General features: G+C 37.2%; 2 protein-coding genes across 7 annotated transcripts in view; one reads left to right on the top strand and one right to left on the bottom strand.

Moving 5' to 3' along the window:
• The window catches only part of FAM185A (family with sequence similarity 185 member A), an 88,353-nt gene that overhangs the window by 55,519 nt on the left and 6,530 nt on the right, over nt 1-26,304 (top strand). For 4 of the 6 annotated variants that reach the window (XM_033862926.2, XM_019940535.3, XM_019940533.3 and 1 more), the window contains one exon: nt 10,674-17,477. The exons of 1 other annotated variant lie outside the window; for it this stretch is intronic. In XM_033862926.2, the coding sequence (XP_033718817.1) occupies nt 10,674-10,786 (113 nt within the window). In that variant the 3' untranslated portion in view covers nt 10,787-17,477. Of the gene's footprint in view, nt 1-10,673; nt 17,478-26,304 lie in introns of those variants that run through there. One more of the 6 variants, XR_012333890.1, reaches the window with a different exon arrangement.
• The window catches only part of FBXL13 (F-box and leucine rich repeat protein 13), a 191,123-nt gene continuing 184,634 nt past the window's right edge, over nt 19,816-26,304 (bottom strand). The window contains 1 exon segment of the mRNA XM_033862761.2: nt 19,816-21,584. Coding sequence (XP_033718652.2) covers nt 21,398-21,584 — 187 coding nt within the window. The 3' untranslated portion in view covers nt 19,816-21,397.

The raw sequence follows: 26,304 nt of genomic DNA, 5'->3' as shown, positions 1-26,304 counted from the left end.
TTTTTTTCTCTGATTGCCATGGCTACGACTTCCAAAACTATGTTGAATAATAATGGTGAGAGTGGACGTCCTTGTCTTGTTCCTGATCTTAGAGTAAAGGCTTTCAGTTTCTCACCATTGAGAATGATGTTTCCTGTGGGTTTGTCATATATGGCCTTTATTATGTTGAGGTAAGTTCCCTCTATGCCCACTTTCTGGAGAGTTTTTATCATAAATGGGTGTTGAATTTTGTCAAAAACTTTTTCTGCATCTATTGAGATGATCATATGGTTTTTATTCTTCACTTTGTTATTATGGTATATCACATTGATTAATTTGCATATATTGAAGAATTCTTGCATCCCTGGGATAAATCCCACTTGATCATGGTGTACGATCCTTTTAATGTGCTGTTGGATTCTGTTTACTAGTATTTGGTTGAGGATTTTTGCATCTGTATTCATGAGTGATATTGGCCTGTAATTTTCTTTTTTTGTAATATCTTTGTCTGGTTTTGGTGTCAGGGTAATGGTGGCCTCATAGAACGAGTTTGGGAGTGTTCCTTCCTCTGTAACTTATTGGAAGAGTTTGAGAAGGACAGGTGTTAGCTCTTCTTAAATGTTTGATAGAATTCACCTGTGAAGCCATCTGGTCCTGGACTTTTGTTTGTTGGAAGATTATTAATGACAGTTTCAATTTCATTACTTGTGATTGGTCTGTTCATATTTTCTATTTCTTCCTGGTTCAGTCTTGGAAGGTTATACCTTTCTAAGAATTTGTCCATTTCTTCCAGGTTGTCCATTTTACTGGCATAGAGTTGCTTGTAGTAATCTCTTAGGATGCTTTGCATTTCTGTGGTGCCTGTTGTAACTTCTCCTTTTTCATTTCTAATTTTATTGATTTGAGTCCTATCTCTCGTGTTCTTGATGAGTATGGCTAATGGTTTATCAATTTTGTTTATCTTCTCAAAAAACCAGGTTTTATTAGTTTTATTGATGTTTGCTATTGTTTTCTCTGTTTCTATTTCATTTATTTCTGCTCTGATCTTTATGATTTCTTTCCTTCTGCTAACTTTGGGTTTTGTTTGTTCTTCTTTCTCTAGTTCCCTTAGGTGTAAGGTTAAATTGTTTATTTGAGATATTTGTTGTTTCTTGAGGTAGGCTTGTATTGCTATAAACTTCCCTCTTACAACTGCTTTTGCTGCATCCCATAGGTTTTGGATCGTCATGTTTTCACTGTCATTTGTCTCTAGGTATTTTTTGATTTCCTCTTTGATTTCTTCTGTTATCTCTTGGAGTAATGTATTGTTTAGCCTTCATGTGTTTGTGTTTTTTACATTTTTTTCCCTGTAATTGATCTCTAATCTCATAGCGTTGTTGTCAGAAAAGATGCTTGATAGGATTTCAATTCTGTTAAATTTACTGAGGCTTGATTTGTGACCCAAGTTGTGATCTATCCTGGAGAATGTTCCGTGCGCACTTGAGAAGAAAGTGTAATCTGTTGTTTTTGGATGGAATGTCCTATAAATATCAATTAAATCTATCTGGTCTATTGTGTCATTTAAAGCTTGTGTTTCCTTGTTAATGATCTGTTTGAATGATCTGTCCATTGGTGTAAGTGAGGTGTTAAAGTCCCCCACCATTATTGTGTTACTGTCGATTTCCTCTTTTATAGCTGTTAGCAATTGCCTTATGTATTGAGGTGCTCCTGTGTTGGGTGCATATATATTTATAATTGTTATATCTTTTTTTTGGATTGATCTCTTGATCATTATGTAGTGTCCTTCCTTGTCTCTTGTAACATGCTTTATTTTAAAGTCTATTTTATCTGCTATGAGAATTTCTACTCCAGCTTTCTTTTGATTTCCATTTACATGAAATATCTTTTTCCATCCCCTCATTTTCAGTCTGTATGTGTCCCTAGGTCTGAAATGGGTCTCTTGTAGGCAGCATATATATGGGTCTTGTTTTTGTATCCATTCAGCAAGCCTGTGTCTTTTGGTTGGAGCATTTAATCCATTCACATTTAAGGTACTTATCGATATGTATGTTCCTATTACCATTTTCTTAATTGTTTGGGGTTAGTTTTTGTAGGTCCTTTTCTTCTCTTGTGTTTCCCACTTAGAGAAGTTCCTTTAGCATTTGTTGTGGAGCTGGTTTGGTGGTGCTGAATTCTCTTAGCTTTTGCTTGCCTGTAAAGCTTTGATTTCTCCATCGAATCTGAATGAGATCCTTGCCTGGTAGAGCAATCTCGGTTGTAGGTTCTTCCCTTTCATCACTTTAAGTATATCATGCCACTCCCTTCTGACTTGTAGAGTTTCTGCTGAGAAATCAGCTGTTAACGTTATGGGAGTTCCCTTCTATGTTATTTGTCGTTTTTCCCTTGCTGCTTTCAGTAATTTTTCTTTGTCTTTAATTTTTGCCAATTTGATTACTATGTGTCTCGGAGTGTTTCTCCTTGCGTTTTCCTGTATGGGACTCTCTGTGTTTCCTGGACTTGGGTGGCTATTTCCTTTTCCATGTCAGGCAAGTTTTTGACTATAATCTCTTCAAATATTTCTCAGGTCCTTTCTCTCTTCTTCTGGGACCCCTAAAATGCAAATGTTGTTGTGTTTAAGAGGTCTCTTAGGCTGTCTTCATTTCTTTGCATTCTTTTTCTTTATTCTGTTCTGCAGCAGTGAATTCCACAATTCTGTCTTCCAGGTCAGTTATCCATTCTTCTGCCTCAGTTATTCTGCTATTGATTCCTTCTAGTGTAGTTTTCATTTCAGTTACTGTATTGTTCATCTCTGTTTGTTTGTTCTTTAATGCTTCTAGGTCTTTGTTAAACATTTCTTGCATCTTCTCGATCTTTGCCTCCATTCTTTTTCTGAGATCCTGGATCATCTTCACTGTCATTATTCTGAATTCTTTTTCTGGAAGGTTGCCTGTCTCCACTTCATTTAGTTGTTTTTCTGGGGTTTTATCTTGTTCCTTCATTTAGTTGTTTTTCTGGGGTTTTATCTTGTTCCTTCATCTGGTACATAGCCCTCTGCTTTTTCATCTTGTCTATATTTCTGTGAATGTGGTTTTTGTTCCACAGGCTGCAGGATTGTAGTGTTTCTTGCTTCTGCTGTCTGCCCTCCTGTGGATGAGGCTATCTAAGAGGCTTGTGCAAGTTTTTTGATGGGAGGGACCATTGGTGGGTAGAGCTGGGTGTTGCTCTGGTGGGCAGAGCTCAGTAAAATTTTAGTCCACTTGTCTGCTGAAGGGTGGGGCGGGGTTCCCTCCCTGTTGGTTGTTTGGCCTGAGGCCACCCAACACTGGAGCCTACCCGGGCTCTTTGGTGGGGCTAATGGCGAACTCTGGGAGCGCTCATGCCAAGGAGTACTTCCCAGAACTTCTGCCACCAGTGTCCTTGTCTTCACGGTGAGACACAGCCACACCCACCTCTGCAGGAGAGCCTCCAACACTAACAGGTAGGTCTGGTTCAGTCTCCCCGGGGTCACTGCTCCTTCCCCTGGGTCCCGATGCGCACACTACTTTGTGTGTGCCCTCCAAGAGTGGAGTCTCTGTTTACCCCAGTCCTGTCGAACTCCTGCAGTCAAATCCCACTAGCCTTCAAAGTCTGATTCTCTAGGAATTCCTCCTCCTGTTGCCAGACCCCCAGGTTGGGAAGCCTGACGTGGAGCTCAGAACCTTCACTCCAGTGGGTGGACTTATGTGGTATAAGTGTTCTCCAGTTTCTGAGTCACCCACCCAGAAGTTATGGGATTTGATTTTATTGTGATTGCACCCCTCCTACTGTCTCATTTTGGCTTCTCCTTTGTCTTTGGATGTGTGGTATCTTTTTTGATGAGTTCCAGTGCCTTCCTGTCGATGATTGTTCATCAGTTAGTTGTCAGTGTGTGTTGTATAATTCTTAAAGTGATTTACAAATATGTGCTATTCTGAGGTCAAAAGAAAGCCTGGAACTCTCTTAAGGTAAAACATTTACCTACTAAAGAGTTGTGCACAGTGTGTATGCTTTGGGATGCATTCTCTAATCCTTATGAGATCCTTGATTCTGAGTTTCGTGCTCTACCCATATATGGCAAATTGGATAGGTGGTGAATACCTTAGATAAGATATTTCTGGGAATAAGTTGACTTCTCTGTTAAGTTTTAGCCTGGGTTCATCAACTTAGATATGAAACCTCACCATTGTATATCAAGCCATTTTTAAGACCAGAAATGCATGTGGTACAATTTAGATGATTAGAGATAAAGTATGTTGTCAGCCAAATGATTGTTCTTTGTCATTGTCTGCATGGTAGGGAAGGTGGTATTACTGGGTTCACTTTATTTTAGTCAAACTGGAAATGTAAAGCATAATAAAAATAAGTTCATTTGGTATCAAAATAAACTACCAAGTCAGAAGAGAGTTCTCGGCTTGTTTGTAGGCTGGAGACACACATTTAATGGTATTGTGATTTATAATGGAAAACAGGTTCATTTGTTGGAAAAGATGTTGAAATGGGACCAAGCCCACAGGATGCCATTTTAAGAGCTAGAGACAGTATTTTCTCTCCAAATGGGCGAAAAAATCTAGTCTTTTGATATGACTCATAGAAATAACTTATTTTTAGAACACATTTAAGTTTTGGTTTTCTCCAAGTTTACAGCATATGGATTTGTCAGTCATGTAGATGTGCTTCTGGATGACATGGAAGAAATTTGGTAACAGAATGAAGAATGCTGTAGGTTTATGGCTGTCTACTTAAAAATACTTTGACAGGTAGTTAATGTAGGAACTGCTTTCAGATCGTTTGTGCTTTTATGGTGTTTTTGTTTCTCCATTTTGTTAAAGTGTAAGATCCTGGGAGAGTGTAATAAGTAGACATCAGCTTTGTTTGTTAATGTTTCCCAAAAAAAAGGAAGATCAGGTTTTGTTCCCATTCACCTGAAAACTTTATCTGTTAAGGACAGATTGTAAATGTTAGACTTTGCAGGCTACATACGGTTTCTGTTGTTTATTCTCTTTTGTTTTGTTTTTTTATAACCCTTTAAAAGTGTAGAAGTCGGGCTTCCCTGGTGGCGCAGTGGTTGAGGGTCCGCCTGCCAATGCAGGGGACACGGGTTCGTGTCCCAGTCTGGGAAGATCCCACATGCCGTGGAGTGGCTAGGTCCGTGAACCATAGCCGCTGAGCCTGCACGTCCGGAGCCTGTGCTCCGCAATGGGAGAGGCCACAACAGTGAGAGGCCTGCGTACCGCAAAAAAAAAAAAAAAAAAAAAAAAGCGTAGAAGCCATTCTTAGCTCTTAGGCCATAAAAACAGGCGTCAGGCCACCTGTGGGCCATAGTTTGCTGATTCCTATACTAGAGATCAAAGTACAGACCCCAGTCTTAGAGCATGTGAATTCTGTTTGTAATGCCTGGGTTTTTGGGTTTTTTTTTAGTTTTTGTTTTCATGTTTATTTTGGTCATATACAAAACACTGAACCACAGCCAAATCTTACCCTGAGGAAACTCTTCCCAGTAATGAAGAAAAAAGATTTGTGCACCTAAAAGTGTAATCATGTAAAATTTAAGAAACAGTACAGCCATAGAAGGTATAAGATGCCAAGTAAAAACACAAAAACCTGTTCAACATCACTAGCCATTGGTATGGTACAAATTAGAACCAGAATGAGAAGCTACTACATACCTATTAGAATGGCTAAAATAAGAAATACTGATAATATCAAATCATGGCAAGGATGTGGAGAGATTGGATCTCTTCTGCATTGGTATTGGGCATGGAAAATAATATAGCCACTCCTGAATTCAGCCTGGCATTTTGTTAAAAAGAAAGTACCATATGACCCAACAATTACATTCCTGGGCATTTATCTTGGAGAAATGAAACTTAGTGTTCACATAAAAACCTGTACATAAGTATTCATAGCTTTATTTATAATAGCCAAAAAATGGAAATGACTAAAATATACTTCTACCAGTAAATGGTTACACAAACTGTGGTATGTCCATACGGTGGAGTAGTATTCAACAGTGAAAAAGAACAGTCTATTAATACACACAACTTGGATAGAAGTTAGGGGCATTATGCTGAGTGAAAATAGCCAGTCTCAAAATATTGCATACTGTATGATTACATTTATGTCATGTTCTTGAAGTGACATTATTATGGATATGGAGAACAGACAAGTTGTTGCAAAAAGTTAAGAAAGGAGAGGGAAGATAAAACTATAAAGAGATATCACATAGAACTTTCTTTGTGATGATAAAACAATTCTGTATCTTGATTATAATGATGGTTATGTGAATCTATACATGTGATAAAATCTCATAAAAGTATACACAAAAACGTGTAAAAGAGTGAGTGCATGTAAAAAATGGTGAAGCCTGAGTAAGCTCTGTAGTCTAATTAATTGTATGCCAAACAATTACCTATTTTTGATAATGCACGATGGTTATTATAAGATGTCAACATTGGAGAAACTGGGTAATGGGTGCACAGGACCTCTTTGTACTATTTTTACAACTTCTTTTGAGTCTTTAATTATTTCCCAACAAGAAATTACAGAGAGCATGATGTAGGGAGGGGAAAAAAAGATGGGAAGAGGGAGAAAGAGAGAAAGATAGAAACAGTGAGGGCTTTTAGGCTAGAAGTAGAATAAAAAGGACCGAATTACCCTTCTACTTAAACCAACAACAACAAAAATTTTTAAATAGACAAAATACATGAAAAAACAGTTTCTGAGATACTGTACATCAGGCAATGAAAGAAAGTGATCACTAAGAGCTGGGAAGCAAGCAAAATGAGTCCCTGCTTACTCCCTCGAGAGAGTCTTCAGGCTGTAGTACATGGAGAAGGGACTAATGTAGAGCCCAGCAGACTCCTTGAATTGAGGAAACCATAAGGAGAGTCCACAGAGATTGATAGCTAGAGTTTATAAAGTACCAGAAGGAACAGAACCTAATGCTCACACAAGTCCAGGAAAAACGCCTATCCCACCTGCCAGACTGGAAAATACCATAACTCATGGAGCACTGGGTAGAGCACTTAGTAGTTGGAAAGAGCCCTAGACTGCGCATTCCTCCAGAGCTGCCTAACAAATCATAAAACAAGAGATGAAAAGTTGAAATTGTTTCCAAGTACTTTAACTGCACAAAGCTTGAGATTTATAGAAATACAAAAATGCCTGGAACCCAACAAAATAAAATTCACCATGTCTGGCATCCAATCAAAGATTATCAGACATGCAAATAGGCAAGAAATCATGACCCAAGATGAAGTGAATATCAATCAAAACCTATACAGAAAAGACACAGATGTTAGAATTAGCAGAGAAGAAAAATAAAATAGTTATTATAACTGAATTCCACATGTTGGGATAAAGTTAAGTAAGACATGGAAGATATAAAAAAGACCAAAATTGAATTTCTAGAAATGAAAACTACAATATCTGAGACGAAAAATACAGAGGATGTGATTAGACATAAAAGGATATTTCTTGGGCAAAACTGATTAATTGCATACTTGCTCAAAACCTAGTGTACTCTTGACTTTTTCATTATTCCAAATAATTGAGAGAAAATATAATGATGGGCAGCATTATAACTAGCTCAAAAATATTTGCTTGTAAAAATTTGTTGCTAAGATGTCGTGGGTTGCACTTTTGTCAAGGGAAGAACAGATAAAAAATGTTGACATTAAAATATTTGGTTTTACGGGATTGTGTGTGGTGTTAGAGCTTTTGTTTGTGAAAAACGTGCATTAAAACTAAGACTTCAGGGGCTTCCCTGGTGGCGCAGTGGTTGGGAGTCTGCCTGCCGATGCAGGAGACGCAGGTTCGTGTCCCAGTCCGGGAGGATCCCATGTGCCGCGGAGCGGCTGTGCCCGTGAGCCATGGCCACTGGACCTGCACATCCAGAGCCTGTGCTCCGCAATGGGAGAGGCCACAGCAGTGAGAGGCCGGCATACCACAAAAAAGATTAAAAAAATAAATAAATAAATAAGATTTCAGAGTAGTTATTTAAATCCTTTTTCAAAAGTGTATAATTTATTTTCCTAGCCAGCTGGTAAGCTTTTTGAGGGCATTACCATGTCTTTTGACATGTTTTGAACCTCCCTAAAATACTTAGCATGATGCTTCCCGTAGTGGGTGGTCAGTAGTGTTTATAATGTAAAAGAGGGAATCCTCCAGCTGTGATGCACTGAAATTTAACCTGTTCCTAATAAGACAGCACCAGAATTATCCCTCAGAATGTAAGTAAACAAAGTCTGTTACAAGGTTTGGAGTGGGGAGTGGTGGGGTGGGGGGCAGGAAGAAGCTCACCTTAGCCAAGAGGCTTATTTTTAAACAAGGCTATTTTTAAACAAGGAACAGAAATTCTGCCAATTACTCCTTAGAGCCCTATCTTTGTCCATGGCTAGAGCTGATTAGATCAGGTGCATTTTGGGTTAAATAATGAGTAATGCTTATCAACCAGGTATTTGGAAATCACTCAGTCAGTCAAACTTGGATATTTATATACTTGAGTAGATTTGGACATGGCAGATTTTGAGAGCAAATGCTAGAGTTTAAAAACATGTCCTGAGAAGAAACTTTTCTCTCACTTAAAGGAAGCCAAGTCACAGGGGGATAGGTTAGTCATTTCCCATTTCTTGGTCAAAAAAATATTGTCTGATTTTCATTGGTAAAGGGGATTAAATAAGGAGCAAGGTTTCTGCAGCCCCAAGTTCCAATCTCTGTTACAAGATTTTTGTAGGAAGGAATTTATAAACTTTACAAATAAGAATTAGAATCTCCACAGATTCAACCCAAAGTACAGAGTTTTCAGTAAATTTCTTATTCGCAAGATAAAGCTATTTTCCAGCAACTTAAATGGAACTTTACAAACTGTCTTGCTTGTGAGTATTGTCCCTAAGCTAAAATCACTTGTGTGTTCATTTTGTTAGTAACAGTAGTACTGTGCATGGTCTCCTCTGCTGCAGAAGGAAATGGGTAGATTTGGCTTCTCCTTCCGTAAGCAAGAAACTCATGATTGAGGAGGTAAAAGATCTTAGATATTTGGGAAACCCTTACTATTGTTGATGCTTTACTATTGCTATTAAAATGTGTAAAAAATAATAGAACAACCAATATTCAGGATTACCAGTTCTTTCCTCTACGTTTATTTGAATTACTAGAAAAAGAAGTTCTGTACTATACAAAAGCTATTGGTTGTAGATACCTTGAAATCCTGACCTGCTAAATGTGGTAAGGCACAAAAAGATGAACAGATTAAAATTGATAAAGTTGATCCCCTTAATGATGAAGATTGGGGAAAAAGAGAAGCTTCTAATACAGGGATTACTAGTTGGAATGAGAGAGATTTTAAGCAGTTTACTGAGACGTGGGTTGTGATGATACTGAAAATACAGCAAGAGAAGTGGAAGGAAAAAGAGACTCTAGAGGAAGTCATTGAATATGCTGCTGTCTTTTGGGAAAGATCCAGTGAAGATGTAGATAGATAAGATTATGGCTCAGATTAAAGGGGAGAGACAAGAATTCACAGGAGAATTTGTATCACACAAAAGCACTTGACACAAAGATTGAATGGTACAAAGCACCTTTTCAGCAGCTGGGAACATCATATGATACTAACAAAGGAGAAAACTGTCCTAGAGAAGAGAGTTGTTTCCTGATTTGTGTGCTTGGATTCAACAAAGAAAATGTATATGATGAATTGAGCCAGTGTATTCACAACATTCATCAGTTCAGATTTGACTGGTCTCTTAAGTTCAGAATTGCAGTGGATCTCCAGAGGAGGTGTAGCATCTTAACTACCTTGATTGAAAGAAAAAACAGAACTAGAAGACTAGAGATGGGAAACAAACCAGGTGAGCTCAATGATTGCCATAGCCTATTACCTTGAGAGTGTTTCCAGGCTGCAGGGCAGGGATGGGTAACATAGTCAGAGCCCAACAGACTCACCAAGTGGAGGAGACCAGGGCTGCTAGAGTTAACAAGAGAAAGTTCCAGAGCAAACAGAGGTACACAGGGTGCCCATGACTGTTCAGCAAAGTACGGATCAGCATCTGTGTGAGGAAACCACCTGATACATGCTACAATATGAATGAACCTCATAATAATTATGCTGAAATAACCTAGATATTTTTTAAAAGACTACGTATTGTATATTTTGTATGACTCCATTTATTAAAATCTTAGAAAATGCAACTAATCCAAAGTGACACAAAGTAGATTAGTAATTATCGAAGGATTGGTGGGGGTCGGGGGGGTTGTAGAGGTGACAGGCCGGGTGGGGCATGAGGGAAAGATTACAAAGGGGCACAAGGAAACTTAGGAGTGATGGATATGTTCATTATCTTGATTGAGGAGATGGTTTTGCGGACTTTTACATATGTAAAAACATTACATTACATACTTTAAATGCATGTATTATTTTGTCAATTTCACTTAAATAAAGCTCTTTTTAAAACCTGCATCCAAAAAAAATACAAACAAAAAACAGAGTAGTTTCCCTTTCAGAGTTGTTCTGAGGAAAAGAAAGGCGAGAACAAGCCCAAGTAACCTATTTGCAACTCTCTTCCAACTCAGGTTGTCTTTACTAAGATTTTTGCAGTTCAAAAGTGTTTTTCAGTTTTAGAGATGTAGTTTTAGGATCTATGTAGTCAAATATTGCTCTTGTCAATCAAGATATGACTTTATGCAATTTTGTGTTTCAGGCCTCCTGAATCAAGCAAGCAAACATGAAAAATGGATTAAGGCTGATGCTCCAAAAGGCACTGTAAGCTTTAGAAGCCAAAGCTGGTTTCAGTCCCTGAAACTGCAGGACTGAGAATGGTTTGAGTTATGTTTCTAAATTTTAACAACGATTAGTAGATCTGTGACTACAAAAACTCAAATACCACTGTTCATATAAATGTTGAAAACAATAAATTGGGATGTCTTGGGGTAGCCTTTTCAAAATTTGTACTTAGCTATTAGTTTTCTTCTGTAACAAATTACCACAAACTTATTGACTTAAAATAATACCTGTTTGCCCTGGGATCTCCTGGACCCTGACTCCACCCAGCAGTAACCCAGCACTAGCCCCAGGGCCTCCCAGGGTTCTGCCATCAACCATCAACCAGTGGCCAGCAGCATCTGCACAAGGCAGGACCTAGCAACCAAGCAGACCAGGGGCCAACCTAGCCTATTAGACCACCTACATAGTCAGCCTGCCAAAACAGGAAGACCCACACAACCCTCATAGGAGGAACCCCTAGAGCATATAACTGTTGAGAGGAGAGTGCACTGCTGGAACACAAAAGGTCACTTCTTCAAGGTTGGGAAACATAACCAACCTACCAGGTACATAAAAATAAAAACAACTAGTTAGGCAAAATGAGGCAACAGAGGAACATATTCCAAACAAAGGATTAAGATAAAACACCAGAAAAAGAACTAAGTGAAGTGGAGATATGCAATCTAACCAAGAAAGAGTTCAGGGGTGTGATTGTACAGATGATCAAAGAACTTGGGAAACAAATGGATGCACAGAGTGAGACATTAGAAGTTTTTAACAAAGAGTTAGAAAATAGAAAGAACAACTGAACAGAGATGAAGAATACAATAACTGAAATGAAAAATACACTAGAGGGAATCAATAGTAGACTAAATGATACAGGGAAATGGATTAGTGAGCTGGAAGACAGAGTAGTGGAAATCAGTGATGGTGAAGGAAAAAAGAAAAGAAATGAGGACAGTTTAGGAGATTTCTGGGACATCACGCTCACTAATATTTGCATTATAGGATTCCCAGAAGGAGAAGAGAAAGAGAAAGGGGCTGAGAACATAATTGAAGACAATAGCTGAAAACTTCCCTAACCTGGGAAGGGGAAACAGACATCTAAGTCCAGGAAGTGCAGTGAGCACCATACAGGATTAACCTAAAGGGGCAGACACCAAGACACATTGTAATTAAAATGGCAAAAATTAAAGATAAAAGAGAATATTAAAAGCAGCAAGGGAAAAGCAACATGTTACATAAAAGGGAACTCCCATAAGGCTATCACCTGACTTTTCAACAGAAACTCTTCAGGCCAGAGCAGCATGGCATGATATATTTGAAGTGATGAAAGGGAAAAACCAAAACCCAATAATACTCTGCAAGGCTCTCATTCAGATTTGATGAAGAGATAAAAAGCTTTACAGAGAAGCAAAAGCCAAGAGTTCAGCATCACCAAATTGGCTTTAAAGAAATGTTAAAGGAACTTCTGTAAGCAAAAAAGGACACAAGAAACATGAAAATCATGAAAGGAGAAAGCTCATTGGTAAAGGCAAACATATAGTAAAGGTAGGAAATCATTCATGCACAAAGCTAGTAGGAAGGTTGAAAGACAAAAGTAGTAAAATTGTCTATATCCACAATAAGTAGTTAAGGGATACACAAGACAATTATATGTAAAAAATGATATCAAAAACAGTAATCATGAGGGTAGGAGAGTACAAATTCTGTTAAAATGCATTGGAAATTAAGAGATCAGCAACTTCAAACAATCATGTATATATAGATTGCTATATGTAAATCTCATGGTAACCACAAATGAAAAATCTATAAAAGACGCAAAAAAGAAAAAGGAATCCAAACATAACACTAAAGGTAGTCATCAAATCACAAAAGAAGAGAACAAAAGAAGGAACAAAAAAGACATACAAAAACAGCCCCAAAACAGTGAACAATATGGCAATAAGAATATACATATCGATAATTACTTTAAGTATAAATGGATTAAATGCTCCAATCAAAAGACATAGAGTGACTGAATGGATACAAAAACAAGACTCATATATATGCTGCCTACAGGTGACTCACTTCAGATCTAAAGACACACACAGACTGAAAGTGAGAGGATAGAAAAAGGTATTCCATGCAAAGGGAAATCAAAAGAAAGCCAGGGTAGCAATATTTATATCAGATGAAATAGATTTTAAAACAAAGACTGTAAGAAAAGACAAAGAAGGACATTACATAATGATCAAGGGATCAATCCAAAGAGAAGGTACAACAATTATAAATATATATGCACCCAGCATAAGCAAAGCTAAACACACAAAGCAAATATTAACAGACATATGGGGAGCAATGGACAGTAACACAATAGTAGTAGGGAATTTAATACCCCATTTTCATCAATGGACAGATCATCCAGACAGAAAATCAATAAGGAAACACAGGCCTTAAATGACACACTAAACAAGATGGAACTTATATAAACATTCTATCAGAAAGCAGCAGAATACACATTCTTTTCAAGTGCACATGGAACATTCTCCAGGATAGATAACACGCTAGGCCAGAAAACAAGCCTTGGTAAATTTAAGAAAATTGAAATCATGTCAAGCATCTTTTCTGACCACAATGCTGTGAGACTAGAAATCAACTACAAGAAAAAAGAAAAACCTGCAAAAAATATAAACATGTGGAGGCTAAACAATATGCTACTAAACAACCAATAGATCACTGGTGAAATCAAAGAAGAGATAAAAGAATACCTGGAGACAAATGAAAACAAAAGCACAACAATAGAATCTCTGGGATGCAGCAAAAGCAGTTCTCAGAGCACAGTTTATAGCAATACAAGCCTGCCTCAGGAAACAAGAAAAATCTCCAATACACAACCTAACATTACACCTAAAGGAACGAGAAAAAGAAAAACAAACAAAACCCAAAATTAGTCAAAGGAAAGAAATCATAAAGGTCAGAGCAGAAATAAATGAAATAGACTCTTTAAAAAAAAAAGAAAATATCAGAGAAACTAAGAGCTGGTTCTTTGAAAAAATAAAGAAAATTGATAAACCTTTAGCCAGATTCATGAAGAAAAAAAGAGGATCCAAATCAATAAAATCAGAAATGAAAAAGGGTGATGCCATGGAAATACAGAGGATCATAAGAGACTACTAGAAACAGCTATGTGTCAATAAAATGGACAGTGTTGAAGAAATGGGCAAATCCTAGAAATGTACAATCTTCCAAGAGTGAACCAGCAAGAAGCAGAAAATATGAACAGACCAATTAGAAATAATGAAATTGAATTAGTAATAAAAAAAAAACCCTTCCAACAAACAAAAGTCCATGACCTGATGGCTTCACAGATGAATTGTGCCAAACATTTAGAGAAGAGTTAACACTTACGCTTATTATACTGTTCCAAAAAATTGCAGAGGAAGGAACACTTCCAAACTGATTCTACATGGCCAGCATCACCCTGATACCAAAAGTAGACAAAGATATCTCACACATACACAAATTACAGGCAGTTATCACTGATGAACATTGATGTAAAAATCCTCAATAAAACATTAGTAAACCGAATCCAACAATACATCAAAAGGATCATATACCATGATCGAGTGGGATTTATCCTAGGGATGCAAGAATTTTTCAATATCCACAAATCAATCAGTGTGATATGCCACATTAATGAAGAATAAAAACCATATGATCATCCCAATAGATGCAGAAAAAGCTTTTGACAAAATTTAGCATCCATTTGTGATTAAAAACTCTCCAGAAAGTGGGCCTAGAGGGAACACACCTCAACATAATAAAGGCCATATATGACAAACCAATGCTAACATCATACTTAGTGGTGAAAAGCTGAAAGCATTTCCTCTAAGGTCAGTAACAAGACAACGATGCCCATTCTTGCCACTTTTATTCTGCATAGTTTTGGAAGTCCTAGCCACAGCAGTCAGACAAGAAAAAGAAATAAATGGAATCCAAATTGGAAAGGAAGAAGAAAAACTGTACTGTTTGCAGATGACATACTATACATAGAAAATCCTGAAGATACCACCAAAAACTACTAGAGCTCGTCACTAAATTTGTGAAGTTGCAGGATACAAAATTAATACACAGAAATCTGTTGTGTCTCTATACACTAACAATGAACTATCAAAAAGAGAAATTAAGAAAACAATCCCATTTACCATCACATCAAAAAGAATAAAATACCTAGGAGTAAACCTACCTAAGTAGGTAAAAGACCTGTACTTGGAAAACTATAAGACACTTACGAAAGAAATTGAAGGCAATCCAAAAAGATGGAAAGGTATGCTGTGTTCATGGATTGGAAGAATTAATATTGTAAAATGACCATACTAGCCAAGGCAATCTACAGATTCAATGCAATCTATATCAGAATACCAAGGGCATCTTTTTCACACAACTAAAATAATTATTCCTAAAATTTGTGTGGAAACACAGAAGACCCTGAATAACTAAAAAAATCTTCAGAAAGAACAGAGCTGGAGGAATCATGCTCCCTGTCTTCAGACTATACTGTAAAGCTACAGTTATCAAAACAGTGTGGAATTGGCACAAAAACAGATATGTAGATCAGTGGAACAGAATAGAGACCCAGGAAGTAAACCCACACACTTACAGTCAATTAATCTATGACAAAGGAGGCAAGAATATATTACAGTGAAAAAAGTCTTTTCAATAAGTGGTGCTGGGAAAACTGGACAGCTACATGTAAAAGACTAGAATTAGAATATTCTCTAAAACCATATGCAAAAACAAACTCAAAATGGATTAAAGATCTAAATGTAATACCAGAAAGCAAAACTTGTAGAAGAAAGCATAGGCGGAACACTCTTTGGCATAAATTGTAGCAATATTTTGGGAGATCTGTCTCCTAAAGCAAAGGAAATAAAAGCAAAGATAAACAAATGGAACCTAATTAAATTTAAAAGCTTTAGCACAGCAAAGGAAATCATCGACAAAATAAAAAGGCAACCTACTGAATGGGAGAAAATATTTGCAAATGATATGACCCATAGAGGTTTATATCCAAAATATACAACAGCTTTTACAACCCAACATCAAAAAAAAAGAAAAAAGAAACCTGATTTAAAAATGGGCAGAAGACCCAAATAGATATTTTTCTAAACAAGTCTTACAGGTGGGCACAGGCACTTGAAAAGATGCTCAACATCATTAATAATCAGAGAAATTCAAAATAAAACCCCAGTGAGATATCACCTCACATTTGTCAAAATGGCTATCATTGTAAAAGATCACAAAAAATGTTGGCAAGGATGTGGAGAAAAGGCAAACTTCTTACACTTGGTGAGAATGTAAATTGGTGCAGCCACCATGGAAAACAGTATGGAGGTTTATCAAAAAAACAAAAAATAGGACTAACATGACCCAGCAATTCCACTCCTGGGTGTTTATCTGAAAAAAACAAAAATACTAATTTAAAAAGATACATGCACCCCAGTAGTCATAGCATTATTTATAATTGGTAAAATATGGAAGTAACCTAAGTGTTCATTAACAGATTAATGGATAAAGAAGATGTGGTACGTACACACACACACACACACACACACACACACACACACACACACACACACACACACACTGGAATACTACTCAGCCATGAAAAAGAATGAAATTTTGCCATTTGCAGCAACATGGATGGACCTGGAGGGTATTATGCTAAGTTAAATAAGTCAGAGAAAGACAGATACTGTATGATATCACTTGTATGTGGAATGTAAAAAATAAAACAAACTAGTGAATATAACAAAAAAGAAGCAGACTCATAGAGAACACACATCAGTGGTTACCAATGGGGAGAGAGAAGTGGGGAGGGGCAGGATAGGGGTAGGGGTTTACGAGGTACAAACTACTATATATAAAATAAGCTACAAGGACATATAGTACAACACAGGAGATATAGCCAATATTTTATAATAACTATAAATGGAACATAACCTTTAAAAACTGTCAATCACTATGTTGTACACCTGAAACTTATATAATATTGTATATCAACTATACCTCATTAAAATTTTTTGAAAAATAAAATCAGTTGTAAAGCTGAAAAAACTAATACTAACACCTATTTATCAGCTCATAGTTCTGTAGGTCGAGCTCAGCATGGTTAGATTCTCTGCTCGGGTTATCCACAAGGCTGGACTTAAGGTATTGTCCAGGCTGAGCTCTCATCTAGATGATCTGAGGAATAGTCTACTTCCAGGTTCATTCGTATTGTTGGCAAAATGCAGTTCCTTGTGACTGTGTGACTGAGATCTCTGTTTCCATGCTGGCTGTCAGTTGGCAATCACTCTAAATTTCTAGAGGCCACCTGCATCTCTTTTATATGGCCTTCTCTTCAGGCCAGCACTAATGCAATCAGTCCTTGTCATGCTGTGAATATCTGAGCTCTTTTTCTGCAGCCACCTTGGGATAACTCTGCTTTTAAAGAGCTCAGAGGATTAGGTCACGCTTACTCAGGATAATCTTTGTTTTGCCATATAATGTAACAGTCATGGAGTGATAACTCATCATATTCATAGTTTCCACTTATACTCAAGAAGAAGACATTTTACAAAAATATAGGTAATAGGGGGCAGCTATTTTGAAATTCTTTGTACCAGAGCTCTTGTGTAACATGTTTTCTACTTAGTATTGTGCTTACTGTGACAACAGTATAACTTTAAGCTGTGAATAAAACACATCACAAATATGATGCAGTTGCTACTGATTCTTATTTTTTGTATGTAATTTAAGACATAATGCATTGTGGGGAGGGGGCATTCAGCTACTTTATAGCCTGGTGTATGAAGACAGATTTTCACTTTTACAATGGCGTACTATATAAAGTTATTTTATGAATTCTCTTTCTTTCAAACCTTACATGTTTATTCCTGGAACATTTAAATTATACAACACTGAATAGGCCTATCTACTGAACTGTATTTCTTATGCTTAGGATAAATCAGTTCTTAAGCTCCGATTTTCTAATAAGCCTTTCCAAATATGACTTGTAATAGTCTCTTTTTGTTAATATTTTATTTGGAGTTCTGTCTTTAACTTCTTATTTATAAAACAAAAAGTCAGCTTTGCAGGGTGTCTCAAAGTCACTTTTTAGTTCATCCTTCATGAAATCAAAATTTGTATGAGTTTGGACAACACTTACATGTTAGTATGTTTGATGTGGTTGTGGTGTGTGTGTGTTAAATTATTAAGTAGAGGAAACTGGGAAGCAGTGAGGCAATTTTTATAATCTTTTTCACCTTATGCAATTATATAAATATTTTCATGACTAAAAAAAAGTTTATGAAGTTTGTCAACAACAGCCAGAAAGGTCATGAGCATAAACAGCAGTCAACTGTATTTAAAATTATTAAAGGAATGGTACATCTTTGGATAACATAGTCAAGTCCAAACAGAAAGGAAATGTGACATATTTTACTCTCTTGAACACAGACCTATATATTTCAAATGCTTAAGATCTGAAGACCTAAGTAATATTTTGGATACCTTGAGTACTTTGCACTGAGAACTTAAAGATTTCACCATCTGTTCTCTCTACTCCTTGGTCCCCTTTCATAGCCCACTTTTTCTAACACCTACCCTTTTTCTTTCATTTCTGTAACTATAAAATGTGTCTCCTCATAATTAACAAATGTGTCTCCTTTTCTTGTTTAAAAGAAGACCTTACTCTTGTTTAAAAGAAGACCTTCTTCTTGTTTAAAAGAAGAAGAAAAGTTTTTGGAGCAGACTTTGACAGTTAAATACCCTGCCTGGTTTCTAGAGAACATAACGGGGTATGTTTCTCCTTAACCCTGGTCTTCCCCATGCACGTGTTTTTCCTTTAGAAAGCAGTTGCCTCCTGTATAGGTCTCTCCAGTTGTGTGCTTGTGACAGTTAGGGGTCAGAAGCCAATTTATATGCAGCTCCCAGAATCTCCAAATTTAGTTAAAAATCACCCTCTGGAACAGTCATCTTATGTCTGTTGGGTTAGGTCTTAAAATTTCCTACTCGGCTGATTCCCCTGTCTACTTCCAGGAACCATTCTACAGCTAAATGATACTACGTACTTCAAAAACTTTCAAAACCAACTTAAGAAAGGGGAGAATTACTAAAAGCATTTAGCTGATATCAGAATATCCTATAATAATACCTTGTAAAATACCTTTTAAAAAAATAAGACCTTTAAAAACTTTTCAAAATAACTTTCATATCTTTTACCTTAAGTTATATCCTTACTTCACATTTGTGGGGTACAAAAGACAGTAACCCCATTTAAGAGATGAGTAATAGAGGAAATAGAAAGGTTAAAAGACTGATCTAATATTACCAACATTGTTTGTGGCAGTCAGAACAGATTTCTTCCTTTCCTGGACTCTATAAACATCAGTGTTACGTAGTATCAAATAATGATACACTGGCATGTGATCATTTGAATTCTGTTAAAATCCAAAGGGAGTTATCTTTTACCAGAATGGTAAAAATTCATAGATTAAAGCTTTTAAAAATTAATCTGTAGATACACAATCAGTAACGCGTATCTCCTAGCATAAAATTGGGAGCTTTTTTGATATACCATAGTTTGAAAAATTCTTCCATAGTGCAAATTTGATCTTTCTGTTTTTTAAGGAGCCTCCATACTGTTCCATAGTGGCTGTACCAATTTACATTTCTACCAACCGTATAGGAGGGTTCCCTTTCTCCACTCCCTCCCCAGCATTTATGACTGTAGCCATTCTGATCAGAGTGAGGTAATACCTCATTATAATTTTGATTTGCATTTCTCTAATATTTAGTTACGTTGAGCATTTTTTCATGTGCCTGTTGGCCATCTGTATGTCTTTTTTTGGAGAAATGTCTATTTAGATCTTCTGCCCATATTTGGATTGGTTTGTTTGGGTTTTTTTTGATATTGAGCTGTATGAGCTGTTTGTATATGTTGTAAATTAATCCCTTGTCTGTTGCATCATTTGCAAATATTTTCTCCCATTCTGTAGGTTGTCTTTTCATTTTGTTTAAGGTTTCCTTTGCTGTGCAAAAGCTTTTAAGTTTAATTAAGTCCCATTTGTTTATTTTTGATTTTATTTCCATTACTCTAGGAGATGGATCCAAAAAGATATTTCTGCAATTTATGTCAGAGTGTTCTGCCTGTGTTTTCCTCTAGGAGATTTATAGTATTTGGTCTTACATTTAGATCTTTAATCTACTTTGAGTTTATTTTTGTATATGGTGTTAGAGAATGTTATAATCTCTTTTATATATAGCTGTCCAGTTTTCCCAGCACCACTTATTGAGGAGACTCTTTTCTCCATTGTATCTTCTTGTCTCCTTTGTCATAGATTAATTGACCATAGGTGTGTGTGTTTATTTCTGGGCTTTCTATTCTCTTCCATTGACCTATATTTCTATTTTTGTGCCAGTACCATACTTTCTTGATTACTGTAGCTTTGTAGTATAGTCTGAAGTCAGAGAGTCTCATTCCTCCTGCTCTGTTTTTCTTTCTCAAGATTGCTTTGGCTATTCAGGATCTATTGTGTTTCCATACAAATTAAAAATTTATTTTTGTTCTAGTTCTGTGGAAAGTGCCATTGGTAAATTGATAGGGATTGCACTGAATCTGTAGATTGCTTTGGGTAGTATAGTCATTTTAAAAAATATTGATTCTTTCAATTCAAGAACACGTTATATCTTTCCATCTGTTTGTGTCATCTTCAATTTCTTTCATATGATCCAGCAATCCCACTCCTGGGCATATATCCAGAGAAAACTATAATTCGAAAAGATACTTGCACCCCAATGTTCATTGAAGCACTATTTGCAATAGCCAAGACATGGAAGCAACCTAAGTGTCCATCAATAGATGAATGGAGAAAGAAGATGTGGGGTGTGTGTGTGTGTGTGTGTGTGTGTGTGTGTGTGTGTGTGTGTAAAATGGAATATTAGTCTTAAAAATAATGAAGTAATACCATTTGCAGCAACAAGGATGAACCTAGAGATTATCACATTAAGTGAAGTAAGCTAGACCAAGACAAATATCATATGACATCTCTTACACATGGAATCTAAAAAGAGAAAAGATACAAATGAACTTATTTACAAAACAAAAATAGACCCACAGACATAGAAAGCAAACTTACGGTTACCAAAGGGGAAAGGTGGTGGGGGAGAGATAAATTAGGAGGCTGGGATAAACATGTACTGACTACTATATGTAAAATATATATAGATCCTTGAAGTCATTGCCCTTACTCAAACTCTTACTCTGATTTATATAGCCTTCTGCTTTCTTTTCTAAAGAGAAGCTTCTAAATTCCTTGTCAATAACATCACATTTCTCAGGATTGTTTCGTACAACTGTAACCTTAAATTTGATAATCTCATCAAAACTATTGGTTTGATTAAGGTAAATTTAAGTGGAAAATTTACATAGTAGCAGTGCTTGATTTGGCTTTTTAAAATCATGATTATTAGACAGAAGAACTTATAGATGTATTTAGAAACATCTGTAGCTGGAATAAGAATCTGCAGATGATTTGCTGTTTGTTTACACAGTTAAGATCCAGCTAGTAAAAATACTTGGACGAAATGAAGTTGCCAAGTTCTACATTTTTTGTTCTTCCTGCTTGAGGTTGAAGGTCATGCTGCTTCCTGTTCACTACTGTATGTTGACTCTTCTGCCATCAATTCTGAATCTTTAAGTTGTGTTATATCTTGTTGCTCTGGAAGAGGCTTGCCTTCGCAATCATAGCCAAACCAAAGTGGAGGGTCAGTAGCATTATATTCCTGCTGCTGAACTATAGATGACATTCTCTTAGCTGCTTCTCTGTAATAACAGTGATGAGCATTAGCTAGTTGCAGAAGTAATCACTAGTGCAGAATTTTCAAACTAGATCACATTTGGAATTAAAGAACTCACTGTCACAACTTGAATTCATTTCACATCTCTCTTGCCTTCCTGATGGGGAGGGTGTGGGTAAATTGTGCTAATAATCAGGATCCCAAAGCTTAAGTAGCTCAATAGTTCTCTGGTTCATCCAGTTCAGAGATTAACAGATACAGTAAATGGGTAAGGAAACTGCATGGCCATGGCGTAGGAACACTGAGAGCACTCTATAGCACTCTTAAATGAGCACTCTGCCTGATATTTCCAGTTTCTTTGATGAGGGAGTATCCTAGCCAACCAACCTGTGAAGGCTGGCCATGCAACAGAGCAGGAGCTCTTAACCTAGAGTCCACAGATCCCTGTTGGATACATGGATGAACTTCAGGGAAGCCCATGAACTCCCTGAAAATTCATGCAGTTTTTTATCTACTATGTATTTTTTTGAGGGGAGGGTTTGTGACTTTCATCGAAGTCTCAAAAGGTGTTCCATGGTCAAAATGACTAAAAATATTGTTACTGTCTCTCTTAGGAGGAAGGAAGCAAAGAAGTCATGTAAAAGTTGTTCAGGACCCCAATTCCAACATGGTGGGAGGAGGGCATTCCCGACACCACCAAGCAATTCTCAGACACCAGCTGGATGTCCTATAATTCAACTCAATTATGATGCTATCTACCTGGAAATCACGTTAGATTCCACAAATTAAGGGCTCAGTTCCACAGATCACCCTTCACTTCAGATACCAGGTTGTTACCTGGGCTTCTGATCTACCAGCTAGAGCTGCTCACAGGACACAAACATTTTTCTTGCTGGATGACTGGTTTATTAAAGGATATTACTCAAGAACAACCAGGTATCAGAGATGCATAGGGCAAGGTACAGGGAAAGGATGCTGAGCTTCTGTGCTCTCTCCAGGCATACCACTCTCCAAATATATATGAGAAATATATTTTGATCATCTGAATGACCAAATGTATATGTCTTATAAAGCACAGTGTTGCAGCATCAGGAAAAAAAAGTATATCTAACTTGAAAATAATGTCATTTCCAAGACAGAAGGATTTTCCTAGAAAGTTGTTTTGAATCTTCAGACCAGTACCAAACAGGAAATGAGTAATTGGCAGCTTCCCTAGGATCAGAAATGAGTAATGTTTGCCCACATACGGGCTACTTTGCCTGTTTTTGCTGTATATTACGATGAGTTATTAATTGCAGCAGTTTGGAAACAGTCATTGATATGGAGGCTGATGTTATCATATACTTTGGCTTAAGTCTGTGCTCAATGGCTATATGAGTTCTAGTAGGGTAATGAAATCAAAAAGGCTAAGGTACATCAGTTGTTTGAAATACTGTTTCACTTGAATCAAATCTTAGGTGTTTTAAAATAACTGTAAGCAAACTCAGCAGGGAGACAACCAAAGCATTGCCAATTCTGTCTCTTACCACATTGCTTTTTGGCTAATACATTTGCACTTGCAAAACTTTAAAGAAGTTTAAAAAACAATTTGAATAAAAACAATTGTTATACTAATTTCTAGTTCTGAGCCACCAATCCTTGCGGATTAAAACTTGGCAAACAGGTGTCTTCTGTTTCGAGAAATACTTATTCTGAAATTTGAAAATGATAAGTTTATAGTCAAATCTATAAAATTTTACATTCTGTTAATTTTTTAATCTTTTTTTAAAAGTTTGATCCTGGGCTTCTCTGGTGGTGCAGTGGTTGAGAGTCCGCCTGCCGATGCAGGGGACACGGGTTCGTGCCCCGGTCCGGGAAGATCCCACATGCCATGGAGTGGCTAGGCCCATGAGCCATGGCCGCTGAGCCTGCGCGTCCGGAGCCTGTGCTCCGCGACGGGAGAGGCCACAACAGTGAGAGGCCCGCGTACCGCAAAAGAAAAAAAAGTGTGATCCTATGTTTTAAACTTCTTGTATAATCTTTCTATGTCCTCTAAGTAGGATATTATTTTTGCATAATGTAAACACAAGCATTTTTGAAAAGTATCAGGAAACTTGAAAATGTAGAAACTGAATGCTCCTGCCAGAAACATGTCTGTCTGTTTGTCTCAAACTCCCTCTCTCTCTTTTAATAGCTTAATGCTCTAGTATAGATGGGAGCTGGGAAATATTGAAAAGAAAATGTCTACTTAGGACTCACTGTGTGTTCTGAGTTTCTTCAAGTGCATGTGGGATCCTTTGAGTACCTTCTGCTCAGGTACTTAGGCCTGAGTGACTCCAAGAACTTGTAGGAAATGATTTGGGAATTGAAGCCGTCTACTGCAATGGTTAGTCATTACACATTTAACCTGGCGAGAGAGGATTCTTTGGATCAGTATAGAACAATGATTTTCAAACACGATATGCCACACAGTTGTAAAGTATCAGATGGTTAATAATAATGATATTTTGAAGTTTGTAAGTGATTTTTGTTTTTTATAAATTAAAGGGGATTCAAGGTTATCCCTGTAATAACATCACTTGCCCTCACACTTCCTTCTAGTTTCTTGAGTAAGCTAAAAGAAAGGGGAATTTGGAGCCTACATCAAAGACTACTTGTAATCAGCCTCTTATTTATGCATCAGCAAGTAAATTGGGCAAACAGTACTTGTCTCCCCTTATTGATCAAATCTCTTGAATGTTAGAGCTTTAAAAAACTTGAAAATCACTAATCTAAAGATAAAAGAGCAGCATAACAGTGATAAGATCTAGGTACAAAGTATGGCTCTTTTATTTGTATGACTTTGGGTATGTTATTTAAGGTGCTTATACCAGTTTCCTTATTCATTTTTATGGTAATAGGGTATTTGTGAGGATTAGATAATAAACATAAAATAAGATTTAGCACATACATGGCAAGTGATAATTGTTAAGTAATATTATTTGTTCATATTAATAATAAAATTCAGTAGGTCCAAATTACAAGGGCCTTACCACAAAGACCTTTCCGTGAGCTAGAGAGAACTCTGAGATTTATTTCCTAACAACACAGATCTTAGAGTACCTAGGTAGTAATTTATGCTGCCAGGAACTGCTAAATAAGGTCCTCAAGGAATCTCTATACTGCTGTTTGGGGCTCTGAAGACCACCTAGACTTTCTCTACTCATCTCTCTAAAGTTTAAAGTTTTCGACTCCAGACACAAAAATATCAGAAAGGTCCCTTTGCTCTTTGCTAATTATAGACTTAATGGCTCTTCTGCCTCTTTGTGATTCAGACCCTCCTGGGTTGTGGAGACTATTGTTTGGGTTCTCCCTCTTTTCCACTATGCTTTTCTTCATCTCCATTGCCTGTCTTGCTTTCCCCACAGAGGTCCATAAATTGAAAGGTTAGTTGAATACAACTGCTTCAAATGTAGACAGCTAGATTTTCCTCTCAAATTTATAATCTCAGTTATTACTTATTTCTCCTTGAATTAAAGGAGCCTTTATTATGTCTCCACATGGGACTTCTGGAATCACTTCCTGGGATCCCTTCAGGCTCTGGGGTTGTAGAATAACAGCATATCTCATGCTGGAAGCACTTCAGCCAATTTGCTCATTGACCAAAAGTTTGCTACTCCCCTAGTTCAGATAGGGTGGGCTCAACAGACCTCTTTGATTTGTAAAGCTGGTGCAGTGTTTTCAGATTCCATTGAGTATGGGGGAATTTGTATATAGAACAGTTTCTTCTGAGGGCTATAATTGGATTTTAAGGGCTGCATTGTATACTTTTATGTCCAAATGGAATCAGATGTGTGGGAATATATTGCTTTGTGATTCAAAGTCATTGAACCTCTTCCCAAGAAAAATCTCTTATATCCTAACTACCAAATGTTCCATTTCACCCAGACAAAACAAAGCTCTTGCTGTTTAGGGAGCAAGAGCAAACAACTGTGCTTTTTTAGAGTGAACATAGGTAGGGGATTAGATGTCATCATGAGCTTGTGTCTTGAAGGGTCCACATTCTCTGCAGCACTTCCAGTTCTACCCAAGAGTCCCATGGATCTAAGTGGAGAAGAAGATGCTCTACAGTCTCTAGAGCTGACCCCAAACAGCAGAATGTGGCCAGGCCTTACCACTTCTCTAATCAGTTTTGAAGCCCAAGTATCTTGGGCTTGACTGACAAACAGCATCCTCTCCTAGAAGCAGGATGTCAAGAACAGATGCTCCTGGAGCCTAACTAGTCTAGCCACCCTGCTGTGGGGATAGCCCTTCTTCATTGCTAGACAAGGATAGAATCAGAGAATTCTAGGCCTCTTTCTTGCTGGATCTTAGTAGGAGTGGAGCTATAAGGGAGAGTACAGTGGTTTGGCCTCTTTAGACAATGAGATGGGCAGACAAGCCAGCTCCCTTCTAGGTATTAGGGCCAAGTCTCTGCTTCTTGCTCATAGGGACAGGCAGGCTTGGTGGTAGAAAACAAAATAGGCCTTTTGGCTGTCCTGGATTAGGTAAAGGAATTTTCCATAGATTCAGTTAGTTAACTAGAGTTTTGCATTGGGTTTTGGGGGCCAAACCCTAGTAGTAAAATCTTACTTGTTTTATTTTCTTTGCGTATTTTTATCTAAGGACCTTGGAAGAGGAGTGGGTAGTCAAAGGCAGGAATTGGAAATTACTAGATATCTTGGGTCTTCTTGACCAAGCACCATATTTATTACACTTTAACATCCCATACCATGATTACGTTCACC

The sequence above is a fragment of the Tursiops truncatus genome, chromosome 9 (assembly GCF_011762595.2).
Source record: "Tursiops truncatus isolate mTurTru1 chromosome 9, mTurTru1.mat.Y, whole genome shotgun sequence".
Classification (NCBI taxonomy): domain Eukaryota; kingdom Metazoa; phylum Chordata; class Mammalia; order Artiodactyla; family Delphinidae; genus Tursiops; species Tursiops truncatus.
This window is presented reverse-complemented; position numbering and strand designations above follow the sequence as displayed.